This window comes from Dipodomys merriami, unplaced genomic scaffold (assembly GCF_024711535.1).
Source record: "Dipodomys merriami isolate MVZ:Mamm:240054 unplaced genomic scaffold, mDipMer1.0.p SCAF_72, whole genome shotgun sequence".
Taxonomy (NCBI): Eukaryota; Metazoa; Chordata; class Mammalia; order Rodentia; family Heteromyidae; genus Dipodomys; species Dipodomys merriami.
The window spans coordinates 915,922-940,612 of record NW_027206313.1 but is presented as its reverse complement, the minus strand read 5'-3'; the positions used below and the strand labels follow the sequence as shown (position 1 = coordinate 940,612).

Below are 24,691 nucleotides of genomic sequence, written 5' to 3'. Positions count from 1 at the left end.
ACAGCCGCTTCCATCCCTTAAAAACTCCGGCCTCCACACACAACTGACAGAGAAACAACTCCACCCAAGGGACGGCGCCAGAGAGGAAAAGCAAAGGTAAGGCAATCGCCGGGGAAAGGGCTCAGCAGGAAAACCTCAGGTCTCTCCAGAACGTGGCCAGCCTTGGCTCTGGTCCCTGGCACTGGTTCATTGAATGGGTCGGCTCTGTCAGATGAGCTGCTTTTTAATGTAAAACCAAGACACTGAACACAAGATGCTCAGTGGGGCGCAGAAGGTCACTGAGCTTGCCTCAAGGGGAAAAGACAGTGGGATCTGGCTAGAGAAAGTGGTGCTGCCGACTGGATCATCACTGGGACGGCTGGGAAAGCCTGACGGACCGAAGCACTCTCTGAGCTGGGCCTGGGTGAAGCAGCAATGACCCGGGCTGATTCCTCCACAGGAAGCAATGGCCAGGAAGGTGGCGGTGATTGGAGCCGGAGTCAGCGGCCTCATCTCTCTGAAGTGCTGCGTGGAGGAGGGGCTTGAACCCACCTGCTTTGAGAGGACGGAAGACATCGGAGGCCTGTGGAGGTTCAAAGTAAGCCAGACTTCTTTCCCTCTCTCTCCTCTTGGGACTGGTGCTGCTGTCTGCCGGGGCACAGCGAGCAGCGAGGGACCTTGCTGTCAGCTTCCACTCGCTTGTAGCTCGGTGTATTTACGCAGGAATAGAGGCCGTGAGCAGCACCTTTCCCTCCCTGGCGACACTGTGCTAGCCCGGTGGGCCAGTCCAGGCATGTAAAGAATCTCTTCTTTTGTACCCAGCAATGGCGTTTCAGCAATCCCTGAGACACTACTCAGAGCATATACTCATATCACAGACCAATTTTCCACATAGAACTAACAGGGATTCTTTTCAAGATACCATTCCTCTTTCAGCTGGTGGGCCGCGTGCTTTCCTTAGGAAATACCTCCTCACTTCTGACAAATAAACCGTGCTCGAGTCCGGAGCTTTACCGGCTGTACTCTAGCACAACTGTTTTGAAACTCTTCATTCAATGTTTTCTAATAATTTAAGGCACTCCGTTCATAATGCCAGCTGTCCTTCAGCGTTTGTGTTAGAATCAGAACGATCCGTAGACAGTGGTAAAGATGCATAATCGTTTCAGCCAGCAACTGTTTCAGGTGCTCACCACTGTGGTCCTAGCTACTCAGGAGGCTGAGATGGGGAGGCTTGCAGTCAGAGGCCAGCCCAAGGAAAGAGTTTGCAAGGCCCCCATCTCGGCCAACAGAAAGCTGATCGCTTACAAACTGACATGTGGAATGAAAACCCCTTTGTACAACTACTTAAATAAGTAGCCATCAGTAACTACTTCAACAGTACAAGATTAATCAGGGGGGGGAAAGCTTATAATTACAATAAAAAAATGCCTGTCAGTCATCTCAGCAATGCAGGAAGTAGAAATAGAAGGATGGAGGACCAGAACATCCAGTTGCAGAAGTAAGATGCTATCACACACATAACAACAGCTAAAAGATCCGCAGGCACGGCTCAAGCGGTAGAGCGCCTCCCTAGCAAACACAAGGCTGTGAGTTCAAACTAAGTTGCCAAGGATTTATAATTATTCCTCCCCACCGTCCTGTGAACTGGCTTGCTACCTCCTTCCTGTGAGACACTGGGCAAGTTAGTTGCATCCCTGTATCTTTGTTACTCAATTTCCTTAACAGAAAATTAATTATCTCCTAGTGTAGTTTTGAAGATTAAGTGACATAATTCATGTAAAGAGCTTAAAGTAGTTCCTGACTCCTAATAGAGTTCTGTAGGGGTTAATTGTGCATAACCTCTTTATCTTATACACATATGCAAATAGAAAATAAGGGAGGAATCAGTGAATTATTCGTGGCCATATAGCTGGACGAATGTGCATTCGTGCCCAGACCCATATGACTCCAAGAACTAAGTCTCTACTTAGAACCATGACCCAGCCTTCATTCCTGCTTTGGAGAGGTTAAAGTTTTAAGTCCAGCACTCAAGAGAAGTAAGTTCATAATTGTGCTTAAGGTAAGTCTGAGTATCTTCCACATAGGAGGGAATGTATCTAGCTCTGTGAAGAGCAGATTCCCATGTTAGCAGAGCACATCCAAGGTTCTTCCTGAAGACAGACCAGCCATGAGGAAGGCAAAGTCACCCAGCGTGCGTGCTCAGCTCTTCAAGCTGAAGGTCAAGCCCAGAAAGATTTCCTTTGTGTTAGCCTTCCCCAATGTATATGACCATTATCGTTTTTTTTGAGCTGGTCATGGGGCTTGAACTCAGGGCCTGGGTGCTGTCCCAGAGCTTTGTAGTTCAAGGTTAATGCTCTACCATTTGAGCCACAAGTCCACTTTTGGCTTTGTGCGTGTGTGTCTAATTGGAGATAAGAGTCTCACAGACTTTCCTGCCCAGGCTGGCTTCAAACTGCAATGCTCAGATCTCAGCCTCCCGAGTAGCCAAGATTACAGGCGTGAGCCACCAGCACCCGGCTTTCCTACAGCATTTTTAAAGATGGATTACCAGGCCTGCAGAATAAAAAAATCTCCTGGAGACTTCTAGTATATATTTCAGATAAATCCTATGTTGAGACAAGTTTGGCAAAGATGGTGAAAATACCAAGTGAGAGATTCATCCAACTAAACAGAGTTTATGAGAATTTATGGAGGATTATCTGAGCTAGGTAGCTTTGCAAAGAACAAAACTGGAAGGAAAAAACCAGCTTGAGTCGTTTTGTTTCTTACTAACAATCAGTGGTTGGGTTCGTGAGAGGGTGAGGAAACCAGGGGTGATTCCTGTGGAAACCAAGGACGTCTGTCCGTTCCGGGTCATTACAGACGGCAGCTGGGGTGTGCTTTGGTCCCAACGCAAAGAATGAAGACACTGTAACCAATTCCATTCAATAATAAATCACTGCCGTGTCTCCTCACTCATGAGGGGATTCAGTATCTAAAAGCCAAGGTCCCTTATTTTATTATCTCGTATCTATTGGCAGAAGTAAGCGTTACTTAGAGCAATCTGGCAACAGTGAGACTTGATGAATTCCAGGAAATTACTTCGTGTCCCAAACATTTCATGAGCCAATTCCCAGTATCAGGAATTTCGGTGTTAGGAATACTCTCTTATGGACTGAATAAGTTGAGTGAAAACCTGAATTCACGGAGCTTCGTTGGGTTTTTAGGGGTTAAATACACCTTGTCTAGAACCTGGGATCAACATCCCATCACAAGCCTCTCTCAAGACGACGCCCCTTAGAGAACCGTAAGAGAGTGTCTGCACTCAAAGGCAGTGTCTGCAGAGTGAAACCTGTCCGAAGCAAACCGGCTGAGGCTGATGGCGGCTAGGAGATGGGCCTGGCCTGGTGTGGGGAGGGGCTGACGCGAGGGTGGGGCCCGCTACCTTCACCTCAGGTGAACTTCGCCTCTTCACAACTCGACTGTTCCAGAATCCGTCTGGAAATGAGTTAGTCATTCATTTCTCTGTGTGTGCACAATTCTAAGACAACTTCATAGACCTAATATATATATAATTTGTAAAGACACTGTACAGAGGGGCTACAGTTACGTGAGCAAGGTCCATTTCCTTTCGAGCACTGTTACCTCCTCCACTACCCCAAGTTGTAAAGTTCATTTTCAACATAGTGTCTTAACTCTGACAAGTTAAAAACTAAACTAAACAGAACTTTGAAATCTGTGAACCAAGGCCAGCTGTGATGATACTGAATGCCCCCCTCAGAGGCTCTCCAGCACCCCCTGGTGTTTTTGGGGGGACATGGCAGGGGTGAGCGGCTAGCTCTGCATCCTTACCCCAGGCTTGGGGATTATACAATTCTTAACCCTTTGTGGATAGAAGCCGAGGGGGGGGGGGGGGGGATGAACTCGCCCCAGGGAACATAGATGATAGACAAAGAACTAAACTGGATGTCTACATAGTTCTTCATGTGACTGAGGTATTAAGGAAGGAAAACAGGACTTCTTTTTCCAGCCATTTACCTGCCCTTCTTCCTTTGTTATTCTTGATACTTTGTATCCACAGGGAAATTACCAGTATACCTTGCTTTTCTAGCTTGGGAGGGTGTAATGGGTCAGTAATCTTAATTATTCTCGTCTAATCATGTCTAGATTTCTGCCTGCCACAGAATCTTTCCCCTGGAGCCAATCTGAAATATCATTTGTCTCTGTAAAATGTGACTCCAAATACATTAAATGTATTCAAGGTTTTTTAAAGTAGGAAGAGTGTCCCGGGCACTGCGGTGGGCCACAGAGGGCGGGTCCAGGCAGTCACTGCCCTCCGCGAATCTATAAACAACGGGCCTGGCGATTTCCCACTGTGGCTTATACCTCTCTTGGCTTAGATATTGCATTTCCACGGGAGACGTGGCGCTGTTTTGCAGCACTCGAGAAATAAAAGCGAGTGTCTGCAAAGTTAGAATCTGTAGAGTTGTTATGCACATTATCTTGTTTTATACTCACGCTAACTTCCTGTTTATTTATCCATTATCATGCCCCACGTACAGCCTCAAGTGGTGAATGATAAATATTCAAATGAGGCACAGTGCTGAGCTGTCACGTCTCAGCCTGGCTCCCTTCACATGACACCGACAACACATATTTATCTGGGGGTCAGTTAAAACTCGGGGCTCTTTTCTGTGTGAACAATTAACGATCAAGTCATTGTTAGCCTATCCTTGTGAGAGTAGTTTTCTCTTAGCTCTATTTAGATGAATTCACCTTTGTGTGTAGTGAACGTTGTCTGGACCCACGCTCTGGCCGCACAGCCCTGCAAGCCTGCATACCGGGAGGCTGAGATCAGGAGATTGCAGGTTGAGGCTGGCCTGGGCCAGCAGCGTGTGGGATGCCCTCCGGCCCAGCGGCGGGGCCGTGCGACGCAAGGGGTCTTCTCGGGTGGTGCAAAGGCTGCGCGCGGATGTCATGGCTACGGGCCAACAGAGACGGAAAAGACCCGAAGACACCATCTTAATGGAAGAAACGGGGTTCGGCCTTGCGTGCCTGACAAGAAGCTAAAACAGGCAGGTTTGGATCAGGCACACACCCAGGAAGGACAGGATATCCAAAGTAAACCATACGCAGAGGGCTGGACGCAGAGCTCGGTGGGGGAACAGCAGCCCACAGGCCCAAGGCCTCACGCTGGAACCCGCCACCAACAGAAGATAAACAAGCAGACAGACAATCGGACTTAGTCGCTCTGAGCTTGGGTCAACAAGAGTGTGTACGAAATTTCAATTTTGTCTCTGCTGTGAAGCACTCAGAAATATGGCCAACCGTGAAATTCCTGCAGCATTATTAGAATGTTGGTCGTAAGGCTGCTATCATGCTGGACTGGCGTCTGCAGTCCCCGTACTCGGAAGGCAGAGGCAGGAGGACTGAGTTCAAGGTCAGCCTGGGGTATAATGAGACTTGGTCTCCAGAAAACAAACAAACAGAACAACAACAACAACAACAAATGATCAAGCTAGGATGGTGGCTCATGCCTGTAATTCCAGCTGCCTGGGAGATACAGATCAGAGGATTGCCGTTCAAAGCTACTCCATACAAAAAGGAACTGAAACCTTCATTTCAACCAAAAACACTGGGTGTGTGGAGACGCACGTCTGCATCGACTCAGAGGGAGATATAAATAGGAGGATTTCAGTCAGGAAAAAAAAATCTCAAAATAGGGTGGCGAGTGCCTGAGAGCCGAGGGTGGTGGGTCACACCTGTAACTCCAGCATGTTAAAGAGTGAAGCAAAAGAAATTCAAGCCAGGTGCCAGTGGCTCACACCTGTAATCCTAGCTACTCAGGAGGCTGAGATCTGAGGATCATGGTTCAAAGCCAACCTGGGCCGGAAAATCCATGAGACTCTAAACACACCAATAGAAAACCAGAAGTGGTGCTGTGGCTCAAGTGGTAGAGAACTCTCACCTTAAGGTGAAGAGCTGAGGGACAGCGCCCAGGCCCAGAGTTCAAGCCCCACAGCTGACAAAAAAAAAAAAAAGGCAATTCAAATTTAAGGCTAACCTGGGCTCCATATAGGCGCTCTGTAAAATAACAACAACAACAATAATAATAATATAAAATGTGAAGCAGGTCCCCGGTGTATCACCTAAAGAGGCTTCCCATGAGACCATCTCCACTGGCCAGGAGCCCACACTTGGATCCCTGCTATGCCTCACAGCCTTCCTCTGTGTTATTTGGCCTGTGTTCATGATGCCCTGTTCTTAGAGCGAGGCAGGCTTTCCCTCAGAGCACAGCCATTTCCTTCCCAGAGGAGATAACAGCCTAGTTTTACTTGAAGAAGTTCTCAAAATTTATCACAGCACAAGGCAACGTAACAGATTTTTTTCACTCTGCTGCCTAATTAGGGAAACTACACTTAGGAGATATATATAACTCTCCAGACACTCAAGTATGTAATACTATGGTCCTGTTGGTCTCTTCCTAAATATCCAGAAATACTTCCAGTGATTTTCCATTACCTATTTTTAAATAGGTAATGTTTTCATGCACAGACTAGAACAAAACTTCTAGTATATGATCAGAAAAAAAAGTTGTTTGTTGTTGTATCAGTCATTGGGCTTGAACTCTGGGCCTGGGCACTGTCCCTCAGCTCTTCAGCTCAAGGTTAGTGCTCTACCATTTGAGCCACAGCGCCACTTCCAGTTTTCTGGTGGTTCATTGGAGATAAGGGTCTCACGGACTTTCCTGCCCAGCCTGCTTTGAACTGTAATCCTGAATCTTATTATTATTGTTGTTGTTGTTGTTTACTTGTACAATTATAAACTCAGATCTCAGCCTCGTGAGTAGCTAGGATTACAAGAAAAAACATATATTTTCTGCATAAAACAGAACAGAGGGTTTTTTTTTTAATAATTTGGTTTTGTGCCAGTATTAAGACTGAATCCAGGGCTCTCATTCTCCCTAGCTTTATCTATTTACAGTTGGTGTTCTACAACATAAGCCACATCTCCAGTTCTAGTACTTTTACTGGTAAATTGGAGAAAAGAATCTCTTGATTTGTCTGTCCAGGCTGGCTTCAAACCACAATCCTCAGATCTCAGGCTCCTGAGTAGCTAGGATTGTGTGAGCCACTGGTGGCTGGCTACATAGACGAAGGTTTATAGCACATATAAGCAATGCCATTTTCTTCCTTTGCTAGGCTACTCAACCCTCATTTTCATGTCATTTGTTTCTACTGAAGAGATAAAGGGGCTTCTATTCATTCCACAATGTACTGACTGCTGACTGTAATACTCCAGACGTACACATAAACAAATAGTTCTTATGGTCAAAGAGTTTGTACTTTGGAAAGGGGGAGAGGGTTACAAATGAAAATCCCTACCCAAGAGGCTAGCCTCAAACCTGCTATACAGCCAGCCTGGTCTGCAAGTTCATGCTGGGCCTGACTCTGCCTCCTGAGTGCTGGGACCAGACAATTTAGTTTTGTACAAACTCCATCATCATCATCATCATCATCGCCATCATCATCATCATCATCATATTATTATTATTATTATTATTTACAAAGAGGTTATAATTACAAACTTTGTATTTTAATAGAGCCAAAGACAAAGTTCAAAAGATCAGAAAGACCAAAGCAGTTCTCTGTGACCTTAGTTTTCTGCCATCTTAAACTTGAGTCAGGAAAGTCTTCTAACATATAATCTTAAACAAATTCAGACTATCTGTACTCATGTATAATATCATCTTAGGCTACATTAGTCATCTACATAAATATGTGGGCTGGATTTTTCCATTTGAAAGCGGCACCTCTCTGTCTTCTCTCTGTCTGTATCTGGTGGCCTGCGAAGCTTCTCTCTTGTTTTCATTTTCTCATTCAATGCTCACATCCATTTTAATTCAAGAGCAGTATGAAATAGTATGGCACGTGAAGCTAGATGTAAACTCATACTGTTTACATCTCATCCCGAAGTCCAAGCTTGGGACCAGGGCTGGATAGCATTTGATATCTATTTTGCTTATTAAGCCATTATGATTTCCCAGGATCATAAAGTTCTCTGAGAGACAAAGGCTGTCTTCCCCTTCCTCCATCCCCGGGGGTCCTGTGTGGTGCTTTACCACCCCAGACAGACAACTCTGTGTGTGCATGTGTGTGCCTGTGCATGTGTGCACATATGTGCACGTGGTACGTGTGTGTGCGAGTGTGTGTGCACATGCACTGGTCCTGGGGCTTGAATTCAAGGCCTGGGTGCTGTCCCTGAGCCTTGTTTGCTCAAGGCTAGCTCTCTACCGCTTGAGTCACAGCTCCACTTCCAGCTCCTCCTGAGTAATTCCGTGGACATCCTCCCCGGCTGGCTCTGAAGCAGCCTCCTGATGAGCTAGGATCAGTCAGGCATGTGCCTGACCCATACCCTGGCCACGCAACCTCTTACTGCGGTTTATCCGCCCAACCACAAAGATGGCCGCTCACTTCAGAAGGAGCCATGAGGACATCAGTGCTTGCTGAGAAACCACAAGTAAAAACCCCAGGGAAGAGTTTTGTCCTGGCCCTAAGATTACTCAACAGGCTAAGAAGTTAGACTCTGTTCTCAGACTCAGCTCCCCAGACGATTGACCTGACTGAAAAATCCAAGCACATGTTAAGCCAATTTATTAAGACTCAGAAAGAAAGAAAACAAAACAAGGAAAGGACCCAAGTTCCAGCTATAGATCACACTCTCACGCCAGCAGAATACTATGGCTGCTTCGGTGAGTTTAATTCGAATACGCTTAATGGCAGCAATTGCGAGAGAGGCAGACAGAGTATATACGTTGAAGTAGGCATCGTGCTAAGCGCATTTACAGAGAGACTTCCTGGATGCCAGAGCTATTCATGAGCCACGTCTTACAAGGGGAAATGAAGGAAGTGGGTCGGGTAACCTGTCCACAGTCCTGGAACCTTAGGGTGAAGGACTCAGTCCACTCGGTAGGGTCGTCAAGGCCCTGAACTATTCACAAAATGATCTGGGGATGTGGGGGAGGGAAGCAGTATTTCTAATGAAATAGTTCCCATTTTGAGAAGCTGGTTAGATAAGAAACGCAGGCATCAGTCCTGCCAAGGACATTGTGTTCAGTCATGCTGAACAACCAGAAAAAAGTTTACACATCTATTTGACCCTGCTATTATGCAATTTGAAGCTAGTGTTTGAAAAGAAAAAAAAATGCCATTTTTTTCATCCAAAGTTCAGATCTTTGTATGCCTGTATAGAAGCCAGAAACTTATTTCTATCTCCATGCTTTATTGTGAACTCTTTTAGGATTCAATACTTACCAATACACACCACAGTAAAGTCTAATTACCTAGAAAGCCGGTAAGTTGTTGGTGATAACACAGTTCTCACCACCTTGTCATTCTGATTCAAAAAAAGTGAAACGCACTGCTGGAAAAAGCCAAGGGTAAGCATGAGTGAGCAAACAAGTAAGTGGTGTGTGCTAGGCATGTGTGTTGTAGATTAAAAGCCCATTTAGGCCAGAGACAAAGCTTATTTAGAGTTACACAGTACCCTGTGCAGCATCCTAAGCAGATGGTAATGACCTAAACCCCTCTGGTTAAAAAGTAAAATAAAATAAATGAGTGAATGAATGATGCATACATGAACCCATGAGAAAAAGAGGTAGGAAGGATTGAGGGAAGAAGATACTGGGCATTGGGCACATGGCTCTTAAAGGACCTGATTTGAGAGCACACATTTCAGCTTCAGTACCTATAGTGGGTGTGGCGAGGCCTTACAATTAGGAAACGCAATCACAAAAACTCCCTCTTTTTATAATATTTTGGGGTGTGCCACTGGGCACGCCCCTGATTTAGAGATGAGGGAACCGAAGCCCAGGGGCACAGACTACCTCAGACTTCCCTCTAAAGGAGACAGATCCAATGGCCAACCTTCTCCTGCTACACCACACTGCGACTTGCTTTCTACTAGGCATTTTCAAAAACCTAAGGAATCTTGACTAAAGATTGGGCAGGGGGAAAAAAGGTCAGGTGCCCTTGATTCACATCCATAATGTTAACTGTTCCTAGCAAACCTGAGATTAGCAGGATTTCAGTTCCAAGCAGGCTGAAGGAGCTTTGGGAGTGAAGAGACTCTGTCTCAACTAGAACGGCTGGACATGCTGATACCAATCTGTCATCCCAGCAACAGTAAAAAAGAAATAATAGGAGAATTGTGGTCTAGACCAGACCAGGGAGACTGATCAGAGTGCAGAAATAACCAGAGCCAATGGGGCTCAGCAGCAGAGCTTCTGCCTACCTGGATATTTTAGTCATGCGACAGAGAGAGAAAGAGAGAGAGAGAGAGAGAGAGAGAGAGAGAGAGAGAGAGAGAGAGAGAGAGAGAGAGAGAGAGAGAGAGAGAGAGAGAGAGAGCGCCCATCCCTCAGAGCTGGGAGGTATGAATTGCCAGGAGCCACATCATTTGTAAAGAGCTGATTGCCACTAATTGTCTTGCTTGATCCTCTAGGAACATGTGGAAGAGGGTCGAGCAAGCATCTATCACTCCGTCATCACCAATACCAGCAAGGAAATGTCCTGCTTCAGCGACTTCCCGATGCCGGAGGATTTCCCAAACTTCCTGCACAACTCTAAGCTCCTAGAATACTTCAGGATTTTTGCAAAAAAGTTTGATCTTCTCAAATACATCCAGTTCCAGGTATTATATTTGGGAGGTGGAGGATGGGTCTCTCTATGATGGTTCTGTTTGCATGTGAATGGAAAAGTTACACTGATGATGAAAGGAACGGTGCGCAAACTGCCCTCCCTGCTCCAATTCTTTGTGGAAAGATAGGAGCATGATACTGAACCCCAAGCGTCAGGCCATTGCCTCTGATACTGTTGTCATATGTATTAACACAAATGAGAAGATCATCTGTCAACATTCAAGGTTTGAATGATGGATCGATGACAAATTGCCTTTAAACTAGTATTTTCTCCCTCCAGCAAATTCTCCTAGCCTCACAGTCTTGAGAGAATATATGTAAAGAAATTATATATATATATTTTTTTTTTTGGGTCCGGTCGTGGGGCCTGAACTCTGGGCCTGGGCACTGTCCCTCAGCTCTTCAGCTCAAGGCTAGTGCTCTACCACTTGAGCCACAGCGCCACTTCCGGCTTTTTTCTTTTTGCTTATGTGGTGCTGAGGAATCGAACCCAGGGCCTTGAGCATGCAAGGCAAGCGCTCTACCACTGAGCCACCTTCCCAGCCCTATATTTTATTTTTTTAACTTCTGTATAGAAATGAGATTTCTTCACTGTGTTAAAAAAAACTTGCTACTTCCTATTCATCTCAGATGCACGAGGAAGTAAATTTTGCAAATTGTTTTTCTGGTGAAATCTCTAGCAACATACAGGTGATCTGACCATTTTGAAATACACTTGAGATTACCTCTTCCTTAACGTTCAAAACTAACAACAAAAATCATAATATTCTCATTAAATGTGCTATGTTTTGTCAATAACCTACACTCTGAAAAATAGTAACTGCATAGAAAATAAATTTTAAATCCTTTTCTGGAGCATTTCTGTTAGTAAGGCTTACATTTTTTTTACCATACTTTATTTTCTTACTAATTCTAATTGCATATGCACCAACCTTGCATTGTACTAATTTATAGTTGATTTTGATAGCAGTCTCTTTAAATACTATTAGAATGTCCAGTTTTCCTCAGTGCAGCATCCCTCCAATTCCTATGAGATATAGCCTATAAAGGACAGCTTCTTTATACCAGAAGCTCTGATAGGACTTTGTCCACTTATTATCAATCTACTTAACAAACATACTTTCTTCCTATGAGATGTAATTATAGCATCTGTTCTTAAATGCACTCACTACCTTACATATATATTAAAATTGGAAGAGAGGTATTTCTCTAGTGTTAGTGCCGCTGTTGTTTTCTGGAGGAGAAAGAGGGTTGAAAGACTCATATCCACTTGTCCATCTCTGGACTGGCACAAGTGATCGATGTTAAGGCCCACCCAATGAAAAACCTAGGCAAACAGAGAGAGGCTTGTTGCTTCATTGAGATAATGTGCTGTACCTCAACGCTTCTTGAGAGTTAGTGGGACACGACTTCCCTGAACAGCTTGTTAAAACATGGATTCTCACGCAACGGGCTTTGGGTGAGTTCTGAGTCTGGCAAGCTCCTGGGTGATGCCAAAGGCAGTAGTCCTGACATCACACTTTAAACAGCACCTGCGTCTTTAACCCTCCGCGGGGACCTGCCCCCATGCTCCCCAGTGCTTTCCCTGCCTTCTGCTGCTGTCCCTCATGCTATGCTCAAATGGAGACGGCTCTACAAGTCACTGGCTCCGAATAATGAAATAGCATATGACGGCTTTGAAAACCTGGCTGTGAGAAGTCAGCTTTCAGTCACTGTGGGAAACACGTGAGATAATCAAGTTTAATAAAGGAAAACAGACTTATTTCGGCGCACAGGTTCAGAGGTTTCCATCCGCGGCCGCTTGTCTTTCAGCCCATTGTCTTGGGCCTGTGGCCAGCCGAGCATCATGGCGGATAACACATGGTGGAGCCCCAGTATCCTCTTAAAGGGGATGATCCAAGGAACTAACCTTCTCTAACAAGCTCCACCTCTTAAAGGTTCCTCTACCTCTCAATAATGCATGGGAAGAACACCAAGCCCTCAACACACAGGCCTTCGGGGACACTTACCCAAACCAGGGAGAGCCAAATGCTTGCAAACAAGAAAAGGTATATGATACTTCTCTACAAGTGTGGCAAGCTTTGCTTCTGGCTGACATTGTTTCTTGATCATAGCACACAGGAAATGTCTGTAAACCCCTTTGAAAACTAATGGACCTCCAGAGTGAACTAGATTTAACAAATCAGTGAGCTGACGAATTCTTTGGTTCAGATGAAATCGTGAACTGTATTGCTAATGTGATGTACTGTTTGGAAAATAATGAATATTAACCACGACTATTCAAGAGATCTAATAATAGGCCAGTCACACTGTGGAGAGTTTCACATGAAATCTTTTCCTGAGAGCTCACACAGAAGTGGACATAGAAAAGCTTCTTGAAAAACATTTAACCCATGCAATGACTGACGTTACTTTGTGTCACTGGCCAGACTTGTCTTCCATTTCTTTTCTCACTCCAGTCTTTATTCAGTACTTGGCACCCTGAACATTCCGATTTCTGCTTCTGAATCCTCTCTTCTGCACGCAGCTGCAGATACTTAGTTATGCCCACCAAAGATTGAAAAGGACGTACTTGGTAGAGTTTGAACTCAGGGGCCTGCAATGCACTCAAAAGGAAACCAAATGAAGTTGGACATAACACTTTATTCATTGCTGTTTCCAAGCCCCAGACAAGACCCACGCTATGCTCGAGTAATGAGCAGAGCCTTTTCTGTGTTTGTTCAAGACGACCGTCCTTAGTGTGAAGAAACTCCCCGACTTCCCATCCTCTGGCCAGTGGGAGGTTGTTACCCAGAGCCATGGCCAGGAGAGACGCGAGGTCTTCGATGCGGTCATGGTTTGCAGCGGTCACCACATCATACCCAACATTCCACTGGATTCATTTCCAGGTGAGGCCTGGGGTGGGGGTGGGGGGCGCTCAGCTTATTGAAGTGGGTCTCCAAACACATACAGTTACAGACCTATGCCGTTTGAGTTGGCGGATGGGATCACTGTCGTGACCGGGGATAGCAGCGAAGGTTGAACAGAGCTGGAAAGAAAAATACAATCCGAACACCATCTTGGTTCCCATGGCCTCGTGGGGACTTCCTGTACGGAGAACTCGGGGAGCCCTTCCAGGGTCCCAGAGTCTCTCCTCAAACTTCTGAGAATTCTCACGCACACCGGTTCTCTGCTGGAGAATCTGTTACCCACACACCCACCCTAGCCCATTTCTATCCTTCCAAACGCACGCCAATGTGCAGCATCCTCCGGACCTTTTCCATAGAGCCACACCCACAGTTCTGGATTCCCAGAGAGGATTCCTGGCAGCTAGGCTCAGAGCCACAGCACAGGGACGGAAGGGCAACGGCAGGGAGTCTCTGCAGCCCGACGCTCCCAGCCCCCTCCCTCAGAGCACATTTCCACCCAGGGCCCTCAGGAAAATATCCAACACGGTGTTCACATCTGCGGAACCACATTTGGTGCGTCCAAAGCCCTATCAGCTACGACTCCATTCTCAGAGATTCAAACGCTGTAGGGTAGAGCTAAGACCATAAAAGCTTGCTGAACTACTTTTAATATACAATCAAGGACTGCGTCTAAATTAATGCTCCATACACAGAACTATCTGGAAGGTTTAAAAGAAACACAAAATGCTGGCCCCATCCAGAATTTCTGCTTCCATAGCTCTTGAAGGATTTGTGTTTCTACCGAGCTCCCAGATGCTGCTACTGTTGCTGGCCGCGTTACTGTATTTTAACCAACAATTCTTTGCTGGTTCTTTCAACTAACTCAAGCCCAAAAGACAAATGCTTTAAGAAACCACGCTTTTCTGGGAAGCATGAAAGTAGTCATTAGGAAAGAACACAGGTTTATATGCAATTAACCACCAATATGTTACTCACTTACTCATTCTACACATTTTGTTTACTTGGCTCCTCATATGTTTTTTTTTAATTTGCAATGGTAAACTCACAATGGCGTCAGTCTAATTAGTATACAATTACAACAACATACTTTCATGATTTTTTAAAAAAAATATTTGCTAGGCAAAATCAAAAGAGACATTAGACAATCGAAAATAAGGAAATGACCAATTAGAATTCAGCTTCTGACTCTCATCAAAAACAGGTACTTTTCTCTAATAAATATATGCACTTCTGGTTCTCTACAGTATGTACCATATGCACAATATCTAGTTTTTTACTTGCCCCCCCCCCAAAGGAAATGCTTGACATAATTGCTGGTTTGAACATTCATAGCCTCCTCTCCTCTTCTCTCCGCAGGTATTGAGAAGTTCAAAGGTCAGTATTTCCACAGTCGCCAATATAAGCACCCAGTTGGATTTGAGGGGAAACGCATCCTGGTGATTGGAATAGGAAACTCGGCTGCAGACATTGCTGCTGAGCTGAGCAAGAAGGCCGCTCAGGTGAAGTATTCTCTGCTTAGCTTCTGCTGGGGGGGGGGGAGGGAAGGAGGAGGAGCAGCGATTGGGGCATCCCAAGTTTATTAGCCCCAACCTTGTCCCCCGTCTCCATGAAGTTCTCTGGGCTTTGCAGTAGCGTTCCTCCAGCAATGCGGGAGTCATGGGTGCGGTCTGTGAGGGCAAAGTGACCACAGGGCAAGGACAAGTAGGCAGACTTCGCTTTGAGGCCTCCGCCGACTCTAGGCAGCCATGCGTACGGCAGCGTCCTCCCCACGGGGACCCTGCGCTCACTGCATCTGTTTTCCAGGTATTTATCAGCACCAGACACGGTTCCTGGGTGATGAGCAGAATCTCGGAAGACGGTTACCCCTGGGACATGGTATTCCACACTAGGTTTAGCTCCATGCTCCGAAATGTCCTGCCCCGGACAGTTGTCAAATGGATGATGGAACAGCAGCTGAATCAGTGGTTCAACCATGAAAATTATGGGCTTGAGCCTCAAAACAAGTAGAGTTATTTTGCTTTTTGTTTAAATGGAATACTGATTAGGAAACCATAGGTACCTCTCTTTAAAAGGTAGTTCAAATTCTAAAAATACACGTACCACATAGGCCATGGAGTTTGAATTCTATGGATCCTTAAGAATAAGAATGTAAGAAGGTAGGGTAAAGCTGAGTATGGTGGTACACTACTGTAATCCCGGCTCTGAGCCAGGCCAATCATGAGAGTGAGGCTGGTCCCGGCTCTGAGCCAGGCCAATCATGAGAGTGAGGCTGGTCCCGGCTCTGAGCCAGGCCAATCATGAGTGAGGCCAGCCTGCATTAAACAGTGAGACTCTGTCTCCAAAATGTTGGTATAGAATGGAAGTGTAATAAGCCGCTCCAGAAAGAAGAACTCAGATGTATAGGAAGAACTTTCTAAGACTTTAAAAGATGGTGACTTTTTTCTGAGGTGAAGGAGAGTGAATAACTCTCCATGTGACAAGTTTGTTTTCCTTACTCCACAAACCACAGGACTCTTCCCACGGGCAGCTTTTGGGAACATATTTCTTTCTCTGCCCAAAAGCCAGTATTTGTTGATCTTCAAGCTACACCTCATTGAAATAATAAGCACAAGCAAACATTATGGATGTTTATTTTCTTTAGTTGATAACAGCCTCTCTCCCTCAAAAAAAGAAAAAAAAAGACTTTAGAATTTTTACCAAAAGTCGTGTGACTGCTGTGTACTGAGATGTGCTATGGGAAAAATGTACTCTCCTACCCTTGGAAGGAGAGAACAATGACAAACCTGAGAACGAGACAGAAAGAACTCCCAAGCTACAAGCTGACTTCATTCTACCATCCCCGCTACCACAAATGCAGACGCCACAGACATCGTATAAACAATGTCACTAAGCCTAATTTTATAAATTCATTTTCATACTGATCCTATAGTAGGTCTCATGGTTAATATGGTGCATTTTCCCTTCTTTTTTTTCTGATCTGATAGGGATTACATAAATCAGCAAAATAATGAAAGGTAATAACCAAAAAAAAAAAAAATGGTAGAAGTATCAAGGAGATACTATTTGCCAGCACACTGAGAAGTTCACCATAGGACTAGCATGTGTCTAAGCTTGGGGATGCTTTCTTCTTCCAAATACCTTTCACACACCTCACCCAACATCATCCTTCATTCACTGAGAGCTGTGTGGCATGAGAAGAAAGTCAGATAATAAGGTAGGACCAGGCCAACTGATCAAGACAGAGTGTTATGGATGTCCAAGAAAACCTTAATTTTCAAATATTTTCCCCTAGAAATATGTAGAGGATCCAAGATTCTCCAGTGACAGCTCTGAATGTTTTCATTTTTCCTGTGAACCTCAGGTACCTCATGAAAGAACCCATACTGAATGATGACCTTCCGAGCCGCATCCTCTATGGCGCCATCAAGGTGAAGCCAAGGATAAAGGCGCTCACGGAAACTGCCGCCATTTTTGAGGATGACACCGTGGAGGAGGACATTGACGTCATTGTCTTTGCCACAGGATATACTTTCTCGTTCCCTTTCCTTGAAGATTCTCTTGTCAGCGTGGAGAATAACATGGTGTCGCTGTATAAGTTCATGTTCCCCCCTCAGCTAGAGAAGCCCACCCTCGCTTGCATCGGTCTCATCCAGCCCCTCGGTTCCATTTTCCCAACTGTGGAACTTCAGGCTCGCTGGGTGACGAGGGTTTTCAAAGGTGAGTGGGCAGCTCAACCTCGCAAATCCCTATCAGGTTATGAAGCTGTTCAGAGGCTTCTCTGCGAACATCTACGTGGCACTTCAGCCCTCTCGGAAGACTTGTTTCCCTACCTCGGAGCGTTCAGTTCTATCACCTAAAAATGCGTTGACCCCCCAGCCTGTGCTGGGGCCTGGCGATGCGGAGAGGAATGGTAACGGTTGTTTTAACAAGGTTTGGCAGATGCTGTGAGACTCCTGTGAGAAGGAGTGAAAAGGTAGTTAGCGAATAGGATGACAGGAGAGCACGCAGGTGGTTGAGTTTTTCGGGTGGAGAAAAGGAATCACCTGAGCTAACGCACGGAAGCAAGATGTGCGCTGGGAGCTGCCGACGGCACTGCGGAAGCGCGGTGTGCGTGGCAGGAAGGACTGAGGTGGGAAGGCTGACAGGAATGGTGTGCTAGGGGAAGGATCCGAGTCTCTGAAATGCAAGTCGGTTCTTCCCAAATTTGGCCTCTTGAATTAACTCGGGCCTAACGGCCTGGAATCTGCATTTCAGAAAGCTCTTCAGCCAGTGGCCCCCAGTGAGGGAGTGTAAGTAAGAAGCAGGCCTGACCACATGTATATTCAGCCAGGTTATTCGCGCCTTAGTGTGAAACAGATTTAAAGGGGGGGGGGGGAGGCTCCTTGGAGCTCCTGTTTCCCAGGTGCCAACAGGGACAGGCAGAGGAGAAATAATGAAGGACAGAACTAGCAGGACCGAATGATGGGCTCAGTGTGAAAGAGGGCGATAAGGACGCCCTATCGAGTTCCACGTGGGTCCTCAGTGGGACAGACGCAGTCCTGAGGACAGAAAGCACAGAGCCTCAAATGACAGAGGCGGTTAGGATTGCTTAAACTTGAGGTGCTGGCTGTCTGGGAGCCTGGCCATTGCTCAGCTTGCCCGAAGCCCAGGGACACTGTGTACAGGAGAGGAGCTCGGCACACGCACAAGGCTTCTGGCACCGATGCACATTCTTTGGCCCCAGAACCTATCCTTAATTGGACCCAGTTTCAACTCTCACTGCATTTACTTCTTTCCCCGGCCTCTTACTTGGTTTTCCTAACTATCAGGTCTCCCGCCCTTGAGCTCATTTCCCTAAATTCAATAGCCAAACATATCTTTTCAGTTCTTTCAAGCCTGATCTTGTCACCTTGAACAGGAAACTGTCTCATAGGGTCTTAGGACCTCCAAAGCGGAGTCCAAATCACTTAGCACAGCTCCCAACCATTGAAGAGATGCTGGAGAGGTAGACCTGGCCTCTTCTCTTAGTCCGATCTACTTAATGCTGCAGACCATGCTGTAGACTGAGTTTGCAGGCAACATCAGTAAAGGCCATGGCAGACTTACCCTGGAGTTCAATAATCAAACAGTCTGATCTGATATAGAATGATTAAATAGCCAGATTTTTAATTCTCAAAACAAGCAACTAGGTAATATAATGACACACTGTTCAAAACAACTTCTTTTGTTGTTTTCTAGGCTTGTGTAGCCTGCCCTCAAAGAACACTATGATGGCAGACATTATCAACAGAAATGAAAAAAGAACCGACCTGTAAGCATGTTTTGGGGGAAAAAAGTTATTTACATAGAGTAGAGGTGCTTCTCAAAGTATGGTGATCTAACTATCTATGAAAGCCACTTATCTGTCTATTAAAACGCAGCCTAGCTACACCCATCCCAACTGAATCAGAAGTTTCATGAATGAGACTGGGAATTTGCATTTCTGTGGCATTCCTAGATGATGCTAGTTTAATAACCGATTTCTTTTTTCTTTTTTTTTTTTTTTGGGTCCGGTCGTGGGGCCTGAACTCTGGGCCTGGGCGCTGTCCCTCAGCACTTCAGCTCAAGGCTAGCACTCTACCACTCGAGCCACAGCGCCACTTCCGGCTTTTTTCTTTTTGCTTATGTGGTGCTGAGGAATTGAACCCAGGGCCTCAGGCATGCAAGGCAAGCGCTCTGCCACTGAGCCACCTTCCCAGCCCCAATAACTGATTTCTTAAAGGCAGAAATTGTGTCTAATCAGAAGATTTTTTTCCTTGGAATAATATAATTCCAGATGTAAATGATGTTCATGTACAATTTCCCATCTTCCCAGGTCACCCACACGCTTGCTAACCAGGGAATCAAATGGGCAGTAGTGGTGACAGCAGCCTGAATATCCCTGGCAAGTTGGCTTGGGGTGCCCATGAGACCCATCACAGAGGGGTTGAGTGTGAGGAGGATTTGTGATTTTGCTGAGGTGGAAAGTGGCACAACAATGACAAAATACTCCTGGCAAGTTGGCTTTGGGGCCTTGGCATTTGCATAAGAGTTAACCCCCCATGTTCAAAGTCTAACTCATCCAGCATATACCAAATATCTATTCCGTGCCATCCCAACTTCAAGGTATTCACTCGTTTAACATGTTGATATGAAGCATCTCCTTGGCGGAAAACGCCGAGCTACATTGTAATGTGCGTTAGGAATCTCTGCAGCAAGCCTCACATACTATATACTTGCCAGGAGACTTAGAGCAGATGCATGACTCTTCCATGCCAATTGAAGTTCTCAATATAATTAGATCAGTAGAGTTTCATTTTCAAGACTTTCCATGTCTAGTTTGTAGCCTACTCTCCATCTGAGTCAGGGCCTCCTGCGGGGCTAAGCTTACAGCGATTCATCCGTCCATCCGTACTTCCCTCCACTTTTCTCAACTGCTAGTGAGGGCCTTACATTCTTACGTAAGTGAGAACATTTTATGATATGTCTTTTTCGCCCTCTTCATTCAGGTTTGGGAAAAGCCAGAGCCAGATACTGCAGACCAATTACGTCGACTACCTGGATGAGCTCGCTTTAGAGATAGGAGCAAAGCCAGACATCACCTCTCTCTTGTTCAAAGATCCCAAGTTGGCTGTGAAACTCTATTTTGGGCCTTGCAACTCCTATCAGTACCGGCTGGTCGGGCCTGGGAAATGGGAAGGTGCTAGGAACGCCATCTTCACGCAGAAGCAACGGATCCTAAAGCCCTTAAAGACACGGGCTCTAAAACACTCATCTCGCTTCCCCTCTCCCTTCCTGCTGAAAGTCCTGGGGCTTTTCACTCTGATTGTTGCCTTCTTTTTCCATTTTCAGTGGTTCTGATCTGTCTGCAAACCACTTTTTCGGCTTTCTTACTTTCTCAGTACCTCTTAAAGAAAAAGAAGGCTTACAAGAAATAATATTAACTCTAAATGTTCACGTTAGAAAGACAAGTAAAAGGATTAATTGTAGGGAAATGGGAGAATTAGGTCTACATGTAAAACCAAAATTATTTCCTTGCCATTTTACCCTTCCCTCAAGGTAATTAGTGATTAATTTTGGAGAAAAGTACAATTAAATAAGCCCCGCCCAGATCAATAGCACTCTCAGCCTGGATAGGGCTTGAGCTATGTGATAGAATTACACAGAATGAAAAGCAAGATCTGTAGTGTAAATTACCAACAATTTTAATAGCGCTAAGGTATTGAAAACTCTTGCACAAAGTACTCAGCAGTGGTCCTATTATTATTATTATCATTATCATTAGAGATTCTACTATTTGATAGATCTCAGATGCTGTTGTGCGCCATTGGCTAGGATCACTAAAAAACACTGAATTGCAGAAAGTGGTGGTGACACACGTTTGTAAACTCAGCCCTCAGGAGGATTGAAACCCTGCCCCAAACCAAACCAAAAACACTGGAGGGCCTCATTACTAAGCAAAACAACGACCCTATAAATGACAAATACAACAAGTATAAAGCTCACTGATAAGCAAATAAGTTAAGAAAATAGTTACATTGCTTACATTTGGGGCAGAAAAAGAATATAAGTAAGAATATAAAATAAGTAAGATAAGAATATAAGTAATGATGTCATAATAGCTTAAAAACATAGATAATAGATATATAAGATGTGAAATGCTTATCATAGGCCAGATTGTGCTGTATATACATCATATATATTATATTTTGCTTCCCACAACAATTCTGAGATGAAAACAGCTGTAATACCCACTTTACAGATATAAAACTGAGATTCAGAGCAGTTGTATAACAAGTACAAAATCACATGTCTAATCCTAGATGAAGCTCAAATTGGAGCCCAGGATGGATGGACTTTAGAACTGAAGGTTATAACTTCATCCACAAGACACTTATTTATAAGACATCTACTATAAATAAAGTACTTACTAATCATTTATTTTAGCACGTTAGTTTTGAAGGCTCATTACATTACATGGAAATATGAACTACTTGATTTTATCTATAATATTTGGTTTATATTTCAGGTAGGCCAAAATATTCATTTAAAGGAAATTACAGTGAAAGATATCTAGATATTAACACTTAAGATAACCATTGAGTCAGCCGGGCACCGGTGGCTCACGCCTATAATCCTAGCTACTCAGGAGACTGAGATCTGAGGATGGCGGTTCAAAGCCAGCCCAGGCAGGAAAGTCCGTGAGACTCTTACCTCCAATAAACCACTAGAAAACCAGAAGTGGTGCTGTGGCCCAAGTGGTAGAGTGCTAGCCTTGAGCTGAAGAGCTGAGGGACAGCACCCAGGCCCAGAGTTCAAGCCCCATGACCAACCAAAAACAAAACAAAACAAAACAAAAAAAAGATAACCATCAAGTAACCAAACATGGAGGCCTCTGCCTATAACCTCAGTACTAGGCAAGACTGAGTAGAGAGCATTGTAAGTTTGAGGCCAGCCCGGATGATCCAGCGCCCAGGCTGACTTGGGCAGTATACTGAAACTGTTTCAACGACAACATGAAAGATAATTATGGACATTTTGAAAAAATAAGAATTGAAGAGAAAAGTACTATCTACCAAGTAGACGAACCATAATGATTGAGCCTTGTGTGTAGCACCAGCCTTACAGAACACCAGGCCAAAATGCTGAACTGAATGTTGATCTTTGCCATCTGATAAAAGAAAGCGTATCAGTTAGGAGAGACAAACATTTCCTTGGAACAGAAGACTAAAATAAGATACAAGCAATTCAATGTCCATAAACGCTGTCCATAAACATTCGGCTATGCTCTTTCTATAAACTAGGCTTTGAGAGACAAGTTGCACTGGTTTGGGAAACCAGACTAAAACCTCTAACAAGGAGGGTGAACAGTAAGGCAGATTTTCCTTCCTTAGGTCTCTCAAGCCTGTGTGAGCATCATTCTTAACTTTAGCCTGCCTTCTTCCCTTCACATTCTCACTCTCTACCAAGGGGAACTTTTTCTTTAATGTTCATTAAAATTACACGGTTGTTCCAGTTATACTCAATTTCTTTATTTTATAAATAAATTCCTTTAGACCAAGTGCCAGTGGCTCATGCCTATCATCCTAGCTACTCAGGAAGCTCAGATCTGAGGATCACGGTTCAAAGCCAGCCTAAGCAGGAAAGTCCGTGGGACCCTTATCTCCAATAAACCAGTAGAAAACCCGAAGTGGCACTGTGGCTTGCGCAGTAGAGCGCTAGCCTTGAGCTGAAGAGCACAGGCCCAGAGTTCAAGCCCTACGACCCACAATAAATAAATAAATATTCCTTTAAAACTCCCAAATGTGCATATAGTTTTAGTTCTTGATTAAAAAAATAATTACTTTCCCAAATATGAAAGACTGTTTACAATCCATTGTGTTAATCATAACTTTAGAAATTATCAAGCCTTATTAGAAAAGTCAGGAAACTACTTACTGCCTATGGACCAAATCCAGCCTATCATCTGTTTTTATTAATAATTTCATTGGCCACACCCCCTAATTTATCAGTGGTAGAGCTGAGTATGGGAAGCAGCAACTCTGCAGCACACAAGCCTAAAGTATCTCCATCTGACCATTTTAGAGAGGCTTTCCTGCCAGACCACCCGTGGGACATTGTTCTGATGGACTCTCCCAACTAGCTCCAGTGAATGATAACCATTACGCAGGAAATACCCGTGAAGTACCTGTGCGTCTACTTCTCGGTACAGAGACTCAGAGACACTTGTCAGGTTCATGTGAAACCTAGTGGGAAGAAAGCGTGTCATTAAAGAAACATTATTATGAAACAAATGTATAACCTTGAATAACTTTACAAATCGCTTGAAACCTCCCCCGAATATCTGGATACCTTTAGAACAGCATGAATAATTCATTCCTAGAAAGCAAGCCTCGTTCAGACCACCCTCTCTCTGACTCTAGATGGTGTCCTGAATATAAAACTATCCATACCAGACATATTGTCTGGGATCATTTGTTTCAAATTATGATTCACAGAATAATGCTGAAGCTTTTTTTTTTTTTCCTGTCGGTCGTGGGGGCCTGAACTCTGGGCCTGGGCGCTGTCCCTCAGCTCTTCAGCTCAAAGCGAGTGCTCTACCACTTGAGCCACAGCACCACTTCCGGCTTTTTCTGCTTATGTGGTGCTGAGGAGTTGAATCCAGGGCCTCATGCATGCAAGGCAAGTGCTCTACCACTGAGCCACCTTCCCAGCCCCATGCTGGAGCTTATTGACAGAAGCTCCTTCTTGTAAATGCAGCAGTAACTGACTGGCCTCGTCAGTCTCTGCTGGAGTCTGCAGAGACAAATAAATCTATTCCCAAAAGATTCCTGTGCACATTAACTTTAGGAACTACTAAGAGTTGGGAGTCTCTCCCCTCCCACCAAAAAAAAAAAAAAGAAAAAAAACTGTTTCAGGGATTACTCCATAACATTTTCCTTTCCTGGGGGTCAAATTCCTCCCTCCGTTTGGCTCTGATGCTTCCTGCTATGGTTTACTAAATGTTTGCTTTTCCATAAGGTCACCTGCCACTGCGACCTCTCCTCTTCAGAGTCCTCTGTACTGACCTGGCATTTTAACTCCCTTCTCTCCATGCTGGTTCCTTCTGCTTTCTCTACTGAAAGTCACACATGGTGCCCTTGTTCTGTAGAGAATAAAGCAAACATATTTTTAAAATAATATTCAAAACACTGATCTGCAGTAAAATTGCAAACAACACTTCCAACTAATAAAAATGTTTAAGGAAAAAAAAAAAAGCTGAACCCAGAGGAAGTTGCTTCCTTAAAACCGGGCATCTGTCCTGGAAGAGGCTGCTACTGCGGGGAAGGTGAGCAGGGGTCTTCCCCGGGGCGGGGTATGCTGACACTGAACTCACTCTTACGCACTCCACCCCGGGCCAGGGAACCCATCCATGAAACTAACCAGAAGTCCTGGGACAACTTCTACCTCCTCCAGGTCATATGCCAAAGTGAGGTGAAACACGGAAGGGTTTTATTCAGGAAAATACATGTGTGAGAGAAAACAGAGAGAAGATAAGATTGTGATAGTCATCAACCCACAAGGCAAGGCTGATCCTGTGGGAAGAAGAGACGGAGGAAAGGTTGGATAGACGCCGTCGAGACTTCCG

General features: G+C 44.8%; 1 protein-coding gene and 1 long non-coding RNA gene across 2 annotated transcripts; one reads left to right on the top strand and one right to left on the bottom strand.

The window, feature by feature from the left end:
• On the top strand, window positions 1-22,625 carry LOC138818155 (dimethylaniline monooxygenase [N-oxide-forming] 2). Its single transcript, XM_070009081.1, has 9 exons — window positions 1-96; window positions 440-577; window positions 10,462-10,650; window positions 13,383-13,545; window positions 14,923-15,065; window positions 15,370-15,569; window positions 16,928-17,283; window positions 18,784-18,856; window positions 20,073-22,625. The coding sequence occupies exons 2-9, from the start codon at window positions 446-448 to the stop codon at window positions 20,422-20,424; spliced, it is 1,608 nt and encodes a 535-aa protein (XP_069865182.1). The 5' UTR covers window positions 1-96; window positions 440-445; the 3' UTR covers window positions 20,425-22,625.
• Window positions 17,278-24,691, bottom strand: LOC138818157 (uncharacterized). Its single transcript, XR_011368993.1, has 4 exons — window positions 24,624-24,691; window positions 24,132-24,208; window positions 23,252-23,309; window positions 17,278-17,519 (listed from the first exon to the last, which is right to left on the bottom strand). It is a non-coding gene; the product is annotated as an uncharacterized lncRNA (long non-coding RNA).